Genomic DNA, 17,119 nt, shown 5'->3' on the forward strand with positions numbered 1-17,119 from the left:
GGAGCTGCTGCAGGTGAATGCCAAGCGGCTGCAGGGGAAGCAGCAGCGCCAGGGAGGGGTTTTCTTGTGGGGCCCCCTCCGATGGTCTCCGGTCTCGCTGCTTTCCACACGCAAAGCAAGCAGAATCCTCGCCTGGTTTGGCTTGGCAGGGGCCTTTCGAGGTCATCTGCACCTGGGGCCCCACAGCGAGCAGGGCCATCTTCAAGCAGCTCAGGTGGCTCAGAGCCCTGCCTGACCTGAGCTTGGATGTTCCCAGGGAGGAGGCACCTCCCACATCTCTGGGCACCTTCTGTCAGTGCTTCCCCACTCTCCTGCTAAAAAAATTCAGCCTCAGACTTAATCTGAGCCTGCTTCCCTCTCCTGAGTTTCAGACCATTTCCCTTTGTCCTGTTGCAACAGAGCCTGTGAGGAAGTTGACTCTGGAAAGTAACGGTTCATTTCTTTCTTTTTTCTCCTTTGGGCAGCACCCATTTTTATCATCAGCCAAGCCTCTCTCCAGCCTGACCCCTCTGATCACCGCAGCAAAGCAACTGAGGCAGCAGCGGAGGAGATGAAGCACTGGAGGACAGCGTTTAGTTACAGTAGTTAGTTAGGACAACTAGTTAGTTATGGTAGTTAGCAGTGCCAGTTAGTTATGGTAGTTAGCAGTGCCAGTTAGTTATGGTAGTTAGCAGTGCTAGTTGGTTAAGGTAGTTAGGACAGCCTGTTTGTTATGGTTCTTATGACAGCCTGTTTTCCATGGCAGTTTTTTGAATAAAAACTCTCTTAAACCTCAACTCCCTTGGCGTGTCCCTTCCTTCTCCCTGTGTGACTCAGCTGCCCGGAGCAATGTGAGGGGAGAGCGGGCCCAGCCTCGCCCAGAGCTGAGCCCCAGCAGAGCCCTGGCAGAGCCCAGAGCAGCCTCGGCATCTGCAGAGTCAGCCTGGAAGGAGGCGCTTGGAGCCTTCTCGGCTGCACCCGACTCTTGGTTACAAACTGTGGGTGGTGGAAAATGCCACCGGCTCTGCGAGAGGGCAGAAGGGGCCCAGGGAAGGCCCAAGTGCTCCATGCAAGGGAAAAACCTGCCCTGGGTTTTTTATAAAGAACTATGTAATTGGTGGCTTTTGCTATTATGTCTTGAGTTCTGCAACTTATTCCTAATCACATGAAAGATGAGCTGATTTTGATACACTACAGTTTATAATCACTTTTAACTGCTTTTGCTGTTGTATAATTTGTCAGCATTTTGTGGCCAGTGCCCTGGCCCCTGTGTCACTCAAATCCTCAGAACATCATTCATGGATGATATTTTAGTTTGTGGACAGTGTGAAAAACATACATTATAGTTTTGGCTTTTGCAACGTATTGAAGTGGATGCTACGTGTTGTGCATTAGAATGTTAACTTTTGCAGAAGTAGCTGCAGTTGTGAAATAATAACTAATGCTTTTATTTTTGTAACTAACTGACAAGAATAACTCAGAGATATTTGTGAAACAGCTAATGTTGATTTAAAGTACTTGTGGAAGTAGCTAAAACCGTCTGCATGGCCAGATAACATTTAAGGAACGGGTGTGATGAGGACCCCTGCCGCTGACCCTTCGACTGTCAATAACTGTCGCCTGCTGATGTGGAAACCCAGGGCACTGGGAATATTTCTCTGTCTGCTCTGGGGTGCCCTGACCCCCAGGGGACCACTGACTTTGACCCTCGTTCATGGAGAAAACTTCCAAAGCCTCAAGGTAAACTAGAAACCACAAAAGTGTGAAAGAGATTGTAGAGATTGTAGAGAGTAGTGGAGTATGTTACATGGGTGAGACATTTAGGTTTTAGGATTTTTAGTATGTTATAGATGGATTCAAGATGGAGGATATAGGGTGTTGTCTTGAGTTCCCTTCTTCTTTCTTCTTCCTCTTTCTTCTTGCCTTTAGGTGATGTCTTGTAATTGGGTAGAAAAATCCACATGAGAAATCCGGGTCTTTAGGGCTCAGTTATTGGGTTAGAAAGGAAAATAATTTAGGTGTTCCTACTTAATTGGGTAGCTTAGTTTTTGATTAGACTCAAAATGCCTTGTAACAAGAGATTGTTAGTCACTTTTGTGCTGTTTTTCCTGCTCGCAGAGTCTGGTGCAGACAGTGTGCTGAAGTTTTGATAAGGTAACAATAAACAGAAGCTGAAGACCAAAGAAGTCCAATGCATCTCTCCTTCCTGACACAGAACTGCTCCAGGAGGGTCTCCCCTGCCAGGGGAGCCCCCAGGGAGTTGCCCAACTTGGGGCCTGCAGACTCACAGCTGAAACCAGGGATCAGGGGGCTGTTGTGAGGAAGTGACACACAACCCTCAGAACAACAATCAACGATTCCTGCACGTACTCTAGAAAGGCGGCTTGGGGGTCATCTTCTTGCAAACCATTGCCAATCCTCAATTTCATATGGATGGAGGAGAATGATGCTGCAATGAAAACAAGGAAAAGGAAAATGCACTGCTGTGGAGGCCCAGGAGCCTACCATCAGAATCTCAGTCCCAGCTGTGGAGGACTGGTCCCAAACAAGAATAGATTTCAAGGTTATGGGGAGAAGCTTGCTTCTCCCTTAGATCTTTGCAGGCACATGCTGATTTCTGTAAAGTTATGTTACCCCATTGGCCCGTTGGCCTAATTACCCCAGTTCAACCCCTGTCACCTATTTTGGTTAGTCCCTAGAATGTTCTCCTCTCTCTGTCCCTCCATTGGCCCAAGTAGACTGCATTTCCCTGCCTCTGTTTCCCTATTAGCTGACACAACCCTTAACCCCTCCTTTGCACCATTTTCCCCCATATCCATTGGACCCTGACCCTCAGCTCCACCATCACTACCCCATATAAAAACCCCCTGTGCCCTCAGCTTGCAGCCTGTCTTTGTCCCTGGTCCCTGTTCAGCTCTGTGCCCTGTTCCTGTTCCAATAAACCCAGTTTGCTGGAGATCCTACAAAGACCCATCCTGCCTACTTTGTCAGCTTTATAAAGTCGCCGTGAGCTTCGGGCTCATCAGTGCCGGACGCTCCAAGGGCCTCGGTAGCGCCAGGATGCTACAGACTGGGACAGCCAGGCAGGTGAGGAGGAAGTCACTGCCCCTTTGCCCCTCTCTCCTGCTCCATCTCCCAGCCCAGCATCGCCCCTGGCTGCAGGACAACCTCGCTGCTGACGCCGTCCTGCCAGGGATGGATTGAGGGGATCTCCTTCCCCTTCCCTCTGGCACGGAGGCAAATCCCAGCTTCTTCTCTGCCCTGCTTCCTCTCCTCATTCTCTCTTTCATTCATCTACGTTTTTTCCCATCTCCTTCCTCCCTCGTTCTTTCTTCTTCCTTCCTCTCCTGGCTTTTCCTTTTCCCTTCTCCCCGTCTCTAACTCTCCTTGTCCTTCCTGCCCCAGTCGCTGAGCTGTGGACAGGGACCAGGGAGAACAAATCCCTGCTACAGAACCTCATGGAAGAGGCCATTTGGAACGGCTCCACGGTGCAGGAATGCAATGGGGAGGAAAAGCCCCAGAGATCCCACACGAGGAGGGGCTGCAAACCCAGCCCGGGGAGCTGTGAGGAGGTAAAACTCCCCCTGTGGTGGGAAGGGTGTGGGGAATGTGAGAAGAGCTTCGGGCAGAGCTCAGCCTATTCCTGATGCCTCCAAAGATGGCGGTGCTCGATGCAGAGATCCATGGGGCTGCAGAGATCCCCCTGCAGATCCATGGGGATGCAGAGATGCCCCTGCAGATCCATGGGGATGCAGAGGTCCCCTTGCAGCCCCTGGAGGAGCCAGGCTGGAGCACGGGGATGCCTGAGAGGAGGCTGTGACCCCGTGGACAGAGGGGCCCCCGCTGGAGCAGCCTGTCCTGGAAGGACTGACCCCGTGGCACAGTGACCCACGCTGCAGCACTTGGAGGGGGGCTGTGCCCCAGGGGATGGACTCCGGTTGGAGAAGTTCCTGGAGAAGTCTCCAGTGGGAGAGACCGCAGGCTGCAGCAGGGGAACGACTCCTGTCCCTGGGCAGAGGGAGAAGCCACGGGGGATGAACTGAGCACGGCCCCATTCCCTGTCTCCTGCACTGCCGGGGGAGGAGGTGCAGCTGGAAGGAGGGAGGCGTGGGGAAAGCTGCATTCAAGGCTCTTCATTGACTTCTAATGATCCTGTTCTTGTCGGAACCCAGAATGTCCCTTGGACACTCTTGGATATTCCGGGCACAGGTCAGAAGCACTTGAGACCCTGGCATGCAGCCGGAAACCCCTGTGGCTTTGAATCTGACCCGTGGAACAATTTACCAACCTTGCAGGAAGAACAAGAAATCACACAAGTTTAGATATTATTGTAGAAGTAGTCACAAAGTGAAAGGAAGAACTTCTGAGTGCTGTACAGGGGGGTTTTAGGCCTTGTACAGAGGGGTCTGAGTTTTGTACATGGGGGCCAGAAGTTCTAAGATGAAGGGACTTGGGTGTGCCCTGTCCTCCTTCTTTCTCCTTCCTAACCTCCATGTTCATGGTGATGTTGGCACTCACAGATTTGTTTAGAGCAGAAAGTCACCATTCAATATAGGTGATAGGCATTGGGGTAAAACCATAAACATTTAACACTTAATGGATGATATAAAAGATGGCACCAGGCCCCTGGGAGTCAGTGTGTGCCTTTGTCTGACCTGCTGAACGGACCGCAGCAGCTCAGGAAGAAAATCTTTTAGATAACACACAATAAACTACCTTGAGACCGGAGGACTGAAGACTACTGAGTCTTTCTTTGAAGGCACAGGCTGGAGGAGAGACTTTTCCATCTTTCAGGGCCACCCCAATCTGGGGGTGAGCCCTGACACACAGTTTGTAACCAAGAGTCGGGTGCAGCCGAGAAGGCTCCAAGCGCCTCCTTCCAGGCTGACTCTGCTGATGCCGAGGCTGCTCTGGGCTCTGCCAGGGCTCTGCTGGGGCTCAGCTCTGGGCGAGGCTGGGCCCGCTCTCCCCTCACATTGCTCCAGGCAGCTGAGTCACACAGGGAGAAGGAAGGGACACGTCAAGGGAGTTGAGGTTTAAGAGAGTTTTTATTCAAAAAGCTGCCATACCAAACAGGCTGTCATAAGAGCCGTAACAAACAGGCTGTCCTAACTACCTTAACCAACTAGCACCACTAACTACCATAACTAACTGGCACTGCTAACTACCATAACTAACTAGTTGTCCTAACTAACTACTGTAACTAAAAGCTGTCCTCCAGTCCTTCATCTCCTCTGCTGCTTCCTCAGTTGCTGTGCTGCGATGATCAGAGGGGTCAGGCTGGAGAGAGGCTTGGCTGATGATAAAAATGGGTGCTGCCCAAAGGAGAAAAAAGAAAGAAATGAACCGTTACTTTCCAGAGTCAACTTCCTCACAGGCTCTGTTGCAACAGGACAAAGGGAAATGGTCTGAAACTCAGGAGGGGAAGCAGGCTCAGATTAAGTCTGAGGCAGAATTTTTTAGCAGGAGAGTGGGGAAGCACTGACAGAAGGTGCCCAGAGATGTGGGAGGTGCCTCCTCCCTGGGAACATCCAAGCTCAGGTCAGGCAGGGCTCTGAGCCACCTGAGCTGCTTGAAGATGGCCCTGCTCGCTGTGGGGCCCCAGGTGCAGATGACCTCGAAAGGCCCCTGCCAAGCCAAACCAGGCGAGGATTCTGCTTGCTTTGCGTGTGGAAAGCAGCGAGACCGGAGACCATCGGAGGGGGCCCCACAAGAAAACCCCTCCCTGGCGCTGCTGCTTCCCCTGCAGCCGCTTGGCATTCACCTGCAGCAGCTCCTGGGCAGACCAGCGCCGCTCCTCGTCCGGCTCCAGGCTGCACTCGAGGAAGTCCCGCAGCAGAGCCGACAGGCGCCTGGGCTCCTGCAGCTGCGGGGTCCCGTTCTGCCGGATCAGAGCGCGAGCCTGCAGGAAAAGCAAACTCAGCGCTCTGCCAGCTTACTTCCCACCCACAAGTGCTCACATCGACCCCGGCTTCCCAGCCCCAGCTCCAGGGGCACTTTCCTCCCTGGCAGAGATGCTGCTCACGGCTCATTTTTCTATGCCAACCAAAAAACCCAAACCCTGGTGCTGCCACAGCCATTGTAAAGGGCTGGTGCACTTGCTTCACATTTTCAGGTCATCCTCACAGCCAGAAGAACTGCAACAACGTAAATCCCAAAGCAAATTGTGTCTGGAGACTGCAGAATATGTGTCTGTGTTGAGGCTCCAGTCCTCTGGGAATTCCCTTCCCCATGTGCAGAAACCTCCAGCTGCTGCTCCCAGTGCAGGCTCACCCTGTGCTCACAGGCCTCTGCAACCACGGGAGAATTGGCCTCTTACCATGGCCCTCGTTTCCTTGAAGTAAGGAGGTTCTCCTTCCACCATCTCGATGGTCACAATGCCAAAGGACCAGATGTCCACCTTGGGGCCGTAAGGAGAACTGGTGACAACTTCTGGGGCCATCCAGTGAGCAGTGCCCACCATGGAGCTGCGCTGGTCCTGCTCAGGGCTGAGCTGAGCGCTGAGGCCAAAATCAGCTGAGGACAGAAACAAACACTGTCAAAGGCAGCTGGAATGAGGAAACCAAGCACAAAGACTCCCCGCTCTCAGTCTGAGAATGAAGCAGTGAAGTCAGCTGGAAAAGTCCTCAGGGCTGTAGCCAAGGAAAGATGGAACTGAGCTGGACCCTTAAAGAAACCCTCAGCTTTCGTGCAGTTGCTTTTACTGATTCCCTTGGAGCTTCAGGTTCCAACTCCTGTCCCCTCTGGGAGGGCCATCCCAGAGCAAAGGCACCCCTGACAGCCTGCTCCTCTCCTGAGCTCTCTGCAGGGGCAGCCGCTCTCAGCTGGCAGCAGGGGCCGGGCAGTGCCCCCAGCAGCCCTTGTGGGGCTCTGGCCGTCACTGGGAAGCAGCCCCACAGCCGCACCCCGGGAGCGCCGTGCCTGGCCAGGAACACCCACCCAGCTTGACAGAGCCGTCCATTCCCAGAAGGATGTTGGAGCTCTTCAGATCTCTGTGGATCACCCGGTTCATATGGAGGAAATGCAGGCCCTGCAGACACTGAGAGAGAACAAGAAACACGAGGGTAAAAACCAATGGCCGGAATATATCACACAAGAAAGGACAGTTTAGAATTCTGCCAGCAGCGACTTTGCTCTGACAGGCCAGGAGTGCAGTGCAGACAAGCTCCAGGCAAACGGTTCAAGGCAAAGCTGAGAACAGCACATCAAATCCAAAACAGACAGAGAGTGCCACAACAGCAGGAAAGAGAACAAGAACAGAGGAGAAGTGCAGTGCTGCTGGCAGGCCGTTCACTGCAGGGGCTCTTTCTTCTCCAGCCCATGAAAACAACAGAGAAACAAAGCCCTGAGCCTGGAGCCACTCCTGCTCTCACGCCCTGCTGGGAAGGACCATCGTGTCCAAGGCATGGCAGTCACAGGCAGGATCCCTCACCTCCCGACTGACAGCTGCCATCTCTCCTTCAGCCATGCGTGTCTGTCTGACAACGTCCTGCAAAGTTCCTCCATCCATGTATTCCATCACCAGCCAGAGATCTCCATCAACAAGGAAGCTGGAAGAGGAAAACAGTGGCATGGAGACCAATGTGCAGTGCTCAATTCCCCCATGGAAAAACCTGGAGTGGAGGTTTGTTGCCAGGTCACTTGTCAATGAGGACAGAATCCGATGGAGAGACATTCCTGCCAGGCTGCACAGCCCTTGGGATCTGCACAGTCTAAAGGAGGAGACCCCTGTGAGAAAGGAGAGGCCTGAGATGGCAAGCAGGTGAAAAATGCAGTTTAGCAAAGGCCCAGATCAATGTGGAACCACAACACTGGCCCCCAGCAGGTTCAGCTTCTGAACTCATCAGTTCCACCCTTCCCTGCAGAACAAGGCAACACAGCTCCCAGGGTTATCCAGGGGAGGAGGCCGGGCAGCTCTTGGGACAAAAGGGGTCAGAAAACCTTTCAGAAAGTCCCTTCAGAAACAGGCAAGGCCAGTGACAAATGGGCAAACGAGGCATTTCTGGGAACAAGAACCTGGTCTTCCTGGCACCTGCAGCAATGGGAAAGGGCTGGGAAGAAGAAGCCAAGGGAAATAATTTCTGCTGTGGTTTACCAGCACTTGTTGTAAGACACAGAAAACAGGGTCAGCTTGAAGGAAAAACCAAACCAAAGCTACAAAAGCACACGGAGGGAGCAACTGCCAGGCTGTTGTTTTGGGAAGAAACGGCTGGGTCAGGCATTTTCAAATCAGGCTACAGACTACGGTTGCCAGGAAAGGTTAAGGCAGGGCCCGGGCACGGGATAAGGCCTGAGGCACTCACCTGTCCAAGGAGCTGACAATGTTGGGGTTCTTCTTGTCCTGCAGGAGCAGGAGCTCATTCACAGCTCGTTCCCTGTTCTGCCCTCTCAGACTCATTTTCTTTATGGCCACCTGAAGGGACATTGCAGACCTTTCACTGGAGGAGTCTGTGGCAGGAGGCCGCAGCAAACACAGAGCGAGTCTTTTTGGGGCAACGGAGCCGGGCTGTGCCCAACTGCCTTGGGATGGGACACCAGTGCTCAGCAAGTGCCATTCCCACAGCCCATTGCTCTGCTCGCTGGGGGCTGCTTACAGGACACATGGCCAGAGACATTTGGCCTTGCAAGCCCTGCAGAAATGGCCCCTCAGCTGTCAGCCTCCAAGCTCTAACCACATTCTCTGCACCTACAGTCTTCTCAAATGGCCTCAACACTCTCATTATTGTTCAAACACATTTTGCAAGCAGGAGGTAATTCTGGTTCTGTGCAAACAGAGCAAAACAGCCGGGAACCCTTTAGCAGTTCTATAGGATTTGGTCATGATTTCAGATGCAACTGCTCTGGTTGGGATTGCACAACAAAGCAAACACACACATCCATTGCCCTCCTTGCATTCCTTTGGGCACTTCAGAAGGACCAAGTCTGTCCCAGCTGTGCTCTGCAGGCTGACACGGCTCTGCCTGCAGAGGAGCAGCCTGTGCAGGAAAGCTCTGCTGGCCCCCAAAGCTGCAGCCACAGCTCCCAGCAGAGGGGAGAGCCCTGGAGAGCTGCCAGACGTGCTGGGCGTGTTGACACTGACCTCTCCTCCAGTGGCCCTGTCGAGTCCTTTAGAAACGGTTCCGAAAACCCTGCAGACAAAACAGCAGAGAAGAAAGAAGCAGCGCTTTAGGCCCTGGCAGTGAAAGCCAGCCCAGACAGGAGATCTCTGCTGCCTGCAGCGTTCACAAACACCTGGGGGCATCGACCCTTCCAACAACAGCGCAGCAGCCACCAGCCCTCTGCCACGCAAGGTGTGCCAGAGAAAACTGAGACCCAACACCAAGGAATTGGGCTGGAGAAAATCCCAAATGTCCATGGTGCATGGCTTTACTTGAAAACCTGAAGTGAGCAACGGGTGTCTAAAGAACTGGAAAAGAATGCATTCCATCCTTTTCCATTTCCTGCCTAAGACCTGCAGGATCCACAAGGGCCCTGCCATCAGGCAGGTGATGCATTTTCCCCCAGAGTGCATCAGCTCTGTGTCTGTTACTGAATGTCTGGGCTCTACTACCTGTGCTAGAATAGAGCACTTATTAGTTCAGCTCTGGTTTCTGTTTCTAAACCATTAGGTTGTTAATCCTGACCGGAGGATATTTTTTGAAGCAAAATATTTGAAAGAAATCTCCTTGGGAACTGTTTTCTGACAGTCACCAGATGGTGAGTGGCTCTTTTAGGCAATCCAATTCCAGGGACAGAAGATCTTCCAGGTCCTGCTCCTTGCTGCAGGCAGGACACTGCCAGCCTCAGGGGCCTTTGACGGTGCCTTCTGAGCACAGGTATCAATTCTGATCAGGACTGAGGGACAGCAGGATGGCACCCCAGTGTCTGGAGGTGTTTGGAGCTCTCCTGACTTCTCACTTGATCCTGCACCAGCACAACACCTGGGCCTGCTTGTGCAGAAGTAACTGCCGTGCACTTACCCTTGGCCAATCTGCTCCACTTCCAGGTATTTCTCGGCAGGCTCCGCCAGGCTCACGGTGTTCCCTGAAAGAAACCACGTGGAAGACGCTCCCTCCCAGAGTGAGACCCCGCCTTGCAGCAGAGCCAGAATGCAGCCCCCCTCCCTGGGGCCGTCAGCCCCTTGGTCTCAGCTGGGGAAGGACAAGAAATGACCCTGGCACATTCAGCTGCAGAGCAGCACTGGGTGCAGCTGATGCTGAGACACACACACAGCACCCTGCTCTGGCACACAGGAACAGAGCAGACGTACTCAGCTGCATCAGGCACCACTCCCCTCTCCCCTCTGGCTGCAGGGCTGTGCTGCTGTCAGAATGTTCAGCCCAGGATCCCACAGCCGAGGGAGGTTCAGTGTCCTCTTCCCAAGCACAGGGAGCTTCTCCGTCCTCTTCCCAAAACGCTGCAGGTTCGCCATCATCTCTCCAAGCCAGGGGATGTTCACTGTCCGCTTCCCATGCTGGGAGAAGTTCACCCTCCTCTTCCCAAGACACAGGATGTCCTCTGTCCTCCTCCCACGCTGGGAGATGTCCACTGTCCTTGTCCCACACTGCAGGAGCCTCGACGTTGTGTTCCCACAGCGCGGGATGTTCGCCCTCGTCTCCCAGAGCAGCGGGAAGTTCATTGTCATCTCCCGGCACTGAGGGATGTTCACCATCGTCCCCCGGAACAGCGGGAAGCTCACTGCTGCCTTCCTCCTCTTTGGCCTCCTCTTTGGAAGCAGAGGGAGCCAGAGGAGGTGCTGGTGCTGCTTTTGTGCCCTGTGGACAGACGGCAGCGTGAGGGACGGGAAGTTCTGTCTCAGTTATCACCTTATTTACCCTCAGCTGCACATCCAGCTGCACTAAGCAGAAATTGGGTTCAGAGCTGTTCAAACAAACAATGGGCTAAAGTCCACATTGCCCCTTATTCTTGGGAATTCCATATTCCACCATGGCTAGAGCCAGCAAGCAATGCTCTGCCTGCAAAACCAGACCTGCAGCCCTTCAAAAGCTCTTCAGCAGAAAAGGAGAAAACTCCCAGGGATCCCTTTGCTGCTGCAAGGACACTGACAGGAACTTTCCTTCAGCCTCCCAGGCTGGCACTCGGCTGCCACATGCCGAGCTCACAGCTTGCTGCACAATTCCAAACACCAAACGTTCCTTTCCCACTCACCGAAGGAGGAGCTGCTCGGGATCCACTCATGAGGTGCCCTGCAACGGGAGAGGGAACATGAACCAGGTGCTGTCAGGAAAAAAACTGCCTGTGGTGGGAAATGCCCCGGAGCAAGGCAACCCCGAGAGAGCATTTTGCTTTCACAGCGTCCCTCCAGGAGCCACAGTCCCTTCCCACAGCAAGAGAACAGCACAAAATACTGGGCTGGGTCAGCTCTTGGCTGGACAGGCAGTTCCAGGCTCTGCTGCCACAGACTCCCCGCTTGAGGGAACAGAACCCCCCAGGGCTCATTGCAAATGCTGTGCACGCCCCGCTGGCTGCAGACACCCCCTTTTCCAGCTGCAGCTGCTGCCAGGAGCTCTCCCAAAGCAATGGTGTCTTCATGGCAATTTGGTTACAAAGTCAGCTCAGGCCCAGAGGAAGAACAGCAAGCACACAGCAAGCCCAAAGCCACAGCACCGAGGGAAAACCTCGACTTACGAGCCAAGTGGGTTAAAAAATACCCCGCATACGCCACAGAGTACAGCGTGCAAACTGCAGCAGCCACGTGCTGGATCATTTTGGCTGCGCTGCACACGTCTGCAGACTGTAGCCCTGCAAGCACAGAAGGACACCCGTCAGGGCTGGGCTGGCTGCTGAGAATGCCTCGGGCAGGAGGATCCTCCGGCAACGAGCAGTGCCCAGAGCCACTCTGGACACTGAGGCCTCCGTGTGCCACAGCAACGGGAACACCTCGGGGACGTGGCAGTGCTCCTGTGACATCACAGCAGCAGCTCACGCAGAAACCGCCTGCAAGGTTCTCCTGTGTCACAAAGGAGCACAAAGAGCCCTCCCAGGGCACAGCCTGTTGCCCAAAGGATCCAGGAGGAGCTCTGAAAATGCAGCAAACAAGGACACCCCATAGCCCAGCCTGAACACTGAGGAGGAACAAGGACGGCACCAAAGCAGAGGAAACATGACCTTTAGTCACTGACACTTCTGGCTAAAACCAGCAAGCCGTGTTCCATCTGGGATCTTTGTTCTCGTTCTAAAAACAAGCAAGGGTCCCCACTCTAAATATAGAGAAGGCAGGAACTGGGCAGAAGGTGGGATGAGGAAGGAGGAGGAGGAGGGAGAGAGGACAAGGAGGAGCAGGAAGAGGAGGAGCAGAGCAGGAAAAGGAGGAGAAACAGGAGGTTCCAGTGCCCCCTGTGGCCGCAGCACCCTTGGCCCCGGGACCATCGCCCCCAGCTCATCCTGCAGGTGGGAGGGGAGGGGGAGCTCGTCCCAAATCTGTCAGGGGTCCCTGAGAGGGTTTTTTTATTGGGGTGTGTTTGGAGCTTGCAGATTGTGGAATTGAGTCCTAAATATCCTCTGGGAGGCCCAAATAAACCCTGGCTGGGATGGGTGTTGGTTTTTTTTCTGTGTGTGTGTGTGTGTGTGTTTTGGTTTGGATCTTGCAGGACCCCAGAGCTGAGCCCCTTGGGGGGATCTTTGGGAGTCCACGTGGCCATTGCCCAGGGTCACCAGGGGGAGGACATTGGTCCTGGGGACCTCTGGGGGAGCAGAGGAGGGGAACCCCTGAGACCCCTGGATTGGGGAGTGAACAGAGGGGCTTGGAGAGAGAACAGAGAGAACAGAGTCCCTTGGAGCTGAGGGACCCCCAGATGGCTGGAAAAGGGTGGAGCCAGGAGAGGAAGGACCCCTGGGACCCCTGGGACCTCAAAGTAGAGCATCAAGGCAGAAGGGACCCCATGGACCCACAGAAGCCCTTGGATCATCCCTAAGCAGGACGCCGGAGAAGGGGGAACCCCTGGAGCCATTGGACCCCCATCATCCCAGGGAAAGGAAACCTCTGGAATGCCAAAAGTGGAGAGATCAGAGATCGGGAACTCCTGGGAGAGTTGTTTTGGGCTGAACCTTGATATAGTGGAGATTTCCATGGACACAAGACTCCTCCTGAGTTCTAGGGATGGACTTGGGAAGTGAGGAGCCTTTACTCCAAGGTGCTCCCACCTTGGTTTTCCCCAAAGCAGGATTTGTCATTCCCAGGGCGTGGCTGGATGGAGAAGGAGGAAAAGCCCCGAAGATCCTGCAGGAGGAGGGGCTGCAAACCTAGCCCAGGGAGCTGCGGGAGGAAAGAGCTCCCCTGAGCCAGGAACGTGGCCGGAGATCCAGCCGGAGCACGGAGCTGGTGGAGAAGCCTTATGGCAGGGAGAAGCCCCACAAGTGCTTGGAATGTGGGCAGGTTTTCAGCTGGAGCTCCACCCTGATGGAACACCAGAACACCCACACTGGGGAGAGGCCCTGTGAGTGTGGGGAGTGTGGGGAGAGCTTCAGTGGGACCTCTGACCTCACCGAGCACCACAGGATCCACACTGGGGAACGGCCCTATGAGTGCTTGGAATGTCAGAAGAGCTTCAGGTGGAATTCAGAGATCGTCACTCACCAGCACTTCCACACCAGGGAGAGGCCCTGTGAGTGCCCCGAGTGCAGGAAGAGCTTCGTGTGCTGCTCCAGCTCCATCCCCCATGGGAGGATCCACGTTGGATGATCCCCAGTGAGCCCCGTTGGGCAGAGCCCTGGTGACCCCGCTCTGGGTGATCCCAGTTGGGTGGGGGGAAGGTGTTGGAGAGATTTCTTTCCCCTCTCCTTGTCCCAGTGTGATTTGGTTGGTAATAAATTCCCTCCCTGTGCCCGGGCCGGGTCTGTTGTGCCCGTGCCGGATTTGCTGAGGGATCTCTCCCGCTCCTTGTGCCCAGGCAGGAACCCTCGGTTCCATTTGCAGTCCCTGTGCGGCTGCGGGGGGCAGGGACAGAGCGGCTCTGGGGGGTGTCTGGCATGGGGCCAGCGTCACCCCTCGCCACGGGCACCCCTGAGACCCCGCGCAGCCGGGCACACATTTCTGGGCACAGCTGAGCTCCCAGCTGCGCAGCGCCCCAAGGCTCCCCGTGCCTGGAAAAGCCCCAGCCGGGGCTGCAGCGTCCCGGAACCGCTCAGCCAATCCAAACGCAGCCAAAACGCGCTGCAGCCAATGGGAGCGCGAGGAGTTGAGGAGTCATCGGTTGTGTGGCAGAGCCTCGGCAATCGGTGCCCAAAAGTGCTCGGAGCCAATGAGAGCGCGCGGCGCTGCTGAGCCCGCGCTGCTCCGGACTGGTGCTGCCAGCGCAGCGCGGCCGCTCTGGGGCTGGTGCTCCCTGGGCGGCGCTGGCCATGGGGCGAGTGGCGGCAGCTGGGGCCGTACTGGTGGCACTGGTGGTGCTGGGAGCCCCCCCGGCTGCGGGCGCGGAGCTCTCGGGAGAGCGGGGGGGGCGGGAGGCGGTGGGACAGGGGGGAGAATGGGGAAAAGGGGGCGGTGGGAGCCCGAAATTGCAGGGGCAGGAGGAGGAGGGGACCCCGAAAGGAAGAGCGGGAGGGGCTGAGGATGGGGGGCAGGTGAGGAAGGGGTGGAAGAGGGTGGGAAAGTGGGGAAAAGGGGAGGGTAGGACCCCAAACCTGAGCGGGAAGGAAGGCAGGGCTTTTGGGAAATTGTGTTTAAAAGGTTGGGAAAGAGGAAAAGGAGTAAATGGGACCCCAAAACTCATCTGGGGAGAGGCTGAAAGTCGGAGGGGAGAGGATGTGGAAGGGCAAAGGGGGGAAGGGTGGAAAAGAGGAAGTGGCAGCTCGGGCAGGAAGGAGCCAAGGCGGCCCTGGGGCAAAGGGGGTGCGGAGTGGGGATCCGGGGTGGATCCCGGAGCTCTGGGCGTGCTGGGGGGGCACCCCCGGACCTGTGTCCTGCACACACAGGGGTGTTCCAGTACGTGGGAAAGTCCGAGTGTCACTTCATGAACGGCACGGAGAAGGTGAGGTACCTGAGCAGGTTCATCTACAATCGGGAGCAGTACGCGATGTTCGACTGCGACGTGGGGCACTTTTTGGGGTTCACCCCCTATGGGGAGACAGCAGCCAGGTATTGGAACAGCGACCCAGACGTTATGGAGCAAAAAAGGGCTGCGGCGGACTGGCTGTGCCGGTACAACCACGAGTATCTCAGCCCGTTCCTCACGGAGCGCCGAGGTGAGCGCGGGGCAGAGCGTGTCCCCTCGGGCCCTGCCCTGCCAATGACCCTGGAGCCCCTCAAAACCTCCCTGGAATCGGCCCAGAGCCCTCAGCCCTCCTTGTGCCCATCCCCGAGACCTTGTGTCCCTGCCACTGAGCCCCGTGGCTCTCCCAGTCCATCCCAGTCTCTCCCAGTGCCTCCCGGCTGTCCATCTCAGCCTAGCGTGGTGCTGCCGCCTCTCAGCCAATCAGAGCGCGTGTCTCTGATGACTCATCAGTTGCCAGGCAGACCCGCAGCGCCGAGTGCCCCGCACTGGACTCGGCCTCCCAGTGCCGCGCACTTCGTTCCCAGTTCCTCCCAGTGCCGCCCCAGTCCCTCCCAGTCCATTCCCAGTCCATTCCCAGTTCACTCCTAGACCTCCATCCTCCCTCCCAGTGCCCCCCATCCCCTCCCATCTCTCTGAGTGCCACCCCAGTCCTTCCCAGTCCATTCCCAGTCCCTCCCAAGGCCACCCCACCCCTCCCCTCTCTCTCCCAGTTTTCTCTCTCCCAGTTCCCCCCAGCTGATCCCAGTCTGTCCCCGCTCTCTCCCAGTGCCTCCCAGCGCATCCATCTCGCTGGTGCCCTCGAGCTCTCAGCCCGGGGCTGCTCCGTGATGGATTTCTACCCTGCCCACACCCAGCTGAGGTGGTTCCAGGGCCAGCAGGAGCTCTCTGTGGAGGCCACCGACATGGTCCCCAACAAGGACTGGACCTACCAGCTCCTGGTGCTGCTGGAAACACCCCCCTGGCGCGGGCTCACCTGCAGCTGCCAGGTGGAGCACATCAGCCTGGAGCACTCCCTGAGCCGGCAGTGGGGTACAAGGGAGGAATTGGGGGCGCTGCCAGAGCCACTGGGATGTGCTGGGAGCAACTGGGAGGGAGTTGGAGACAGCCTGGTTTCAGCTGGGAGAGGGGCTTGGAGGTGTGGAAGGGCTGAGAAGTGGTTTCAAGGATGCTGGGGAGGGTGGGATGGTTCTGGCAGTCCTGCTGGACACTGGGAGGGAGTTTGGAGGTGCTGGGTGTGACTGGGAAGGATTGGAGTGAGTCTAGAGGAGCTGGAAGGAGATTGGGGATGGAAAAGCAGAGCTTGGGATGAGGTTGGTTGTGCTGGGAAGAGACTAGGAGGGGTCTGTGTGAGTCCTGGTGAGGCTGGGAAGGGACTGGGACAGGGTTTGTGGGTCCTGGCGCGGTGCGAGGCAACTGGAAGGGGGCTGTGGGATCCTGAGAAGGATGGGCAAGGCTTTGGTGGGTCCTGGGGAGGCCGGGAAGGGATCGGGGGGAGGTTTCAGGGGGTTCTGGGTGGGATGGGGGTGACTGGGAAGGTACTTGGAGTGGCTTGGGGTGTCTCTGAGAGGTTTTGGGAGGTCCTTACCCCTGCAGACCCCCCAGAGATGCCACTGGATGCCGCCCGCAGCAAGATGCTGTCAGGGATCGGGGGCTCCAAGTTGGGCTTCGTCTTCCTGGCGCTGGGGCTCAGCTTCTAGGAGCTTGTGTGCCCCTTCCCCGGGGCTCCAGCCCGGTGTCACCCCCTTTTCTCTGCCCACAGAGCTCCTGAGCCGCCGCCGGCTGCAGTCCCTTCCCGTGGTCTTGGGCCCGGCCGGGACCCCCCCGCTTCATCCCCACGCTGATTTTGGGGGGGGTCGTGTGTCCCCCCAACCCTGCTGTCACTCTGCCCCCGCCTGCCTGCTCCAAGTCTTCCCAGTAAAGCTTCCCAGTTAAACCCAGCCCAGGTTATGGGGGGCAGTGGGGAGGGACTTGGGGGGACCCCACGCGGGGGCCGGGACTGGGCAGGGAGGGTGGGGTCCAGGTGGGGAACACTGGGTGCTGCGGGTCTGCCCGGCAACTGGTGAGTCATCAGCCCCGCTCGCTCTGATTGGCTGACTCTTGTCCATCGCGTTCTCTCATTGGCTGAGGAGAGGCCCGGGACTGGAGAG

At 56.3% G+C, this 17,119-nt stretch overlaps 2 protein-coding genes and 1 pseudogene across 2 annotated transcripts in view; 2 read left to right on the forward strand and 1 right to left on the reverse strand.

Annotated features, from left to right (window-relative positions):
* LOC137464127 (zinc finger protein 850-like) overlaps positions 1–17,119 on the reverse strand; it is a 263,388-nt gene that overhangs the window by 244,932 nt on the left and 1,337 nt on the right. The window contains exon 3 of the mRNA XM_068175447.1: positions 8,955–8,967. Coding sequence (XP_068031548.1) covers positions 8,955–8,967 — 13 coding nt within the window. The remainder of the gene's footprint in view (positions 1–8,954; positions 8,968–17,119) is intronic.
* Positions 1–17,119, forward strand: part of LOC137464121 (zinc finger protein 850-like) — a 242,347-nt pseudogene that overhangs the window by 202,517 nt on the left and 22,711 nt on the right.
* Positions 14,244–16,669, forward strand: LOC137464154 (class II histocompatibility antigen, B-L beta chain-like). The gene is given in 5 exon segments (XM_068175482.1): positions 14,244–14,401; positions 14,890–15,162; positions 15,739–15,786; positions 15,789–16,001; positions 16,575–16,669. Coding segments are annotated over 5 exon segments (711 nt in total). The 5' UTR covers positions 14,244–14,319.

The sequence above is a fragment of the Anomalospiza imberbis genome, chromosome 37 (genome assembly GCF_031753505.1).
Source record: "Anomalospiza imberbis isolate Cuckoo-Finch-1a 21T00152 chromosome 37, ASM3175350v1, whole genome shotgun sequence".
Lineage (NCBI taxonomy): Eukaryota > Metazoa > Chordata > Aves > Passeriformes > Viduidae > Anomalospiza > Anomalospiza imberbis.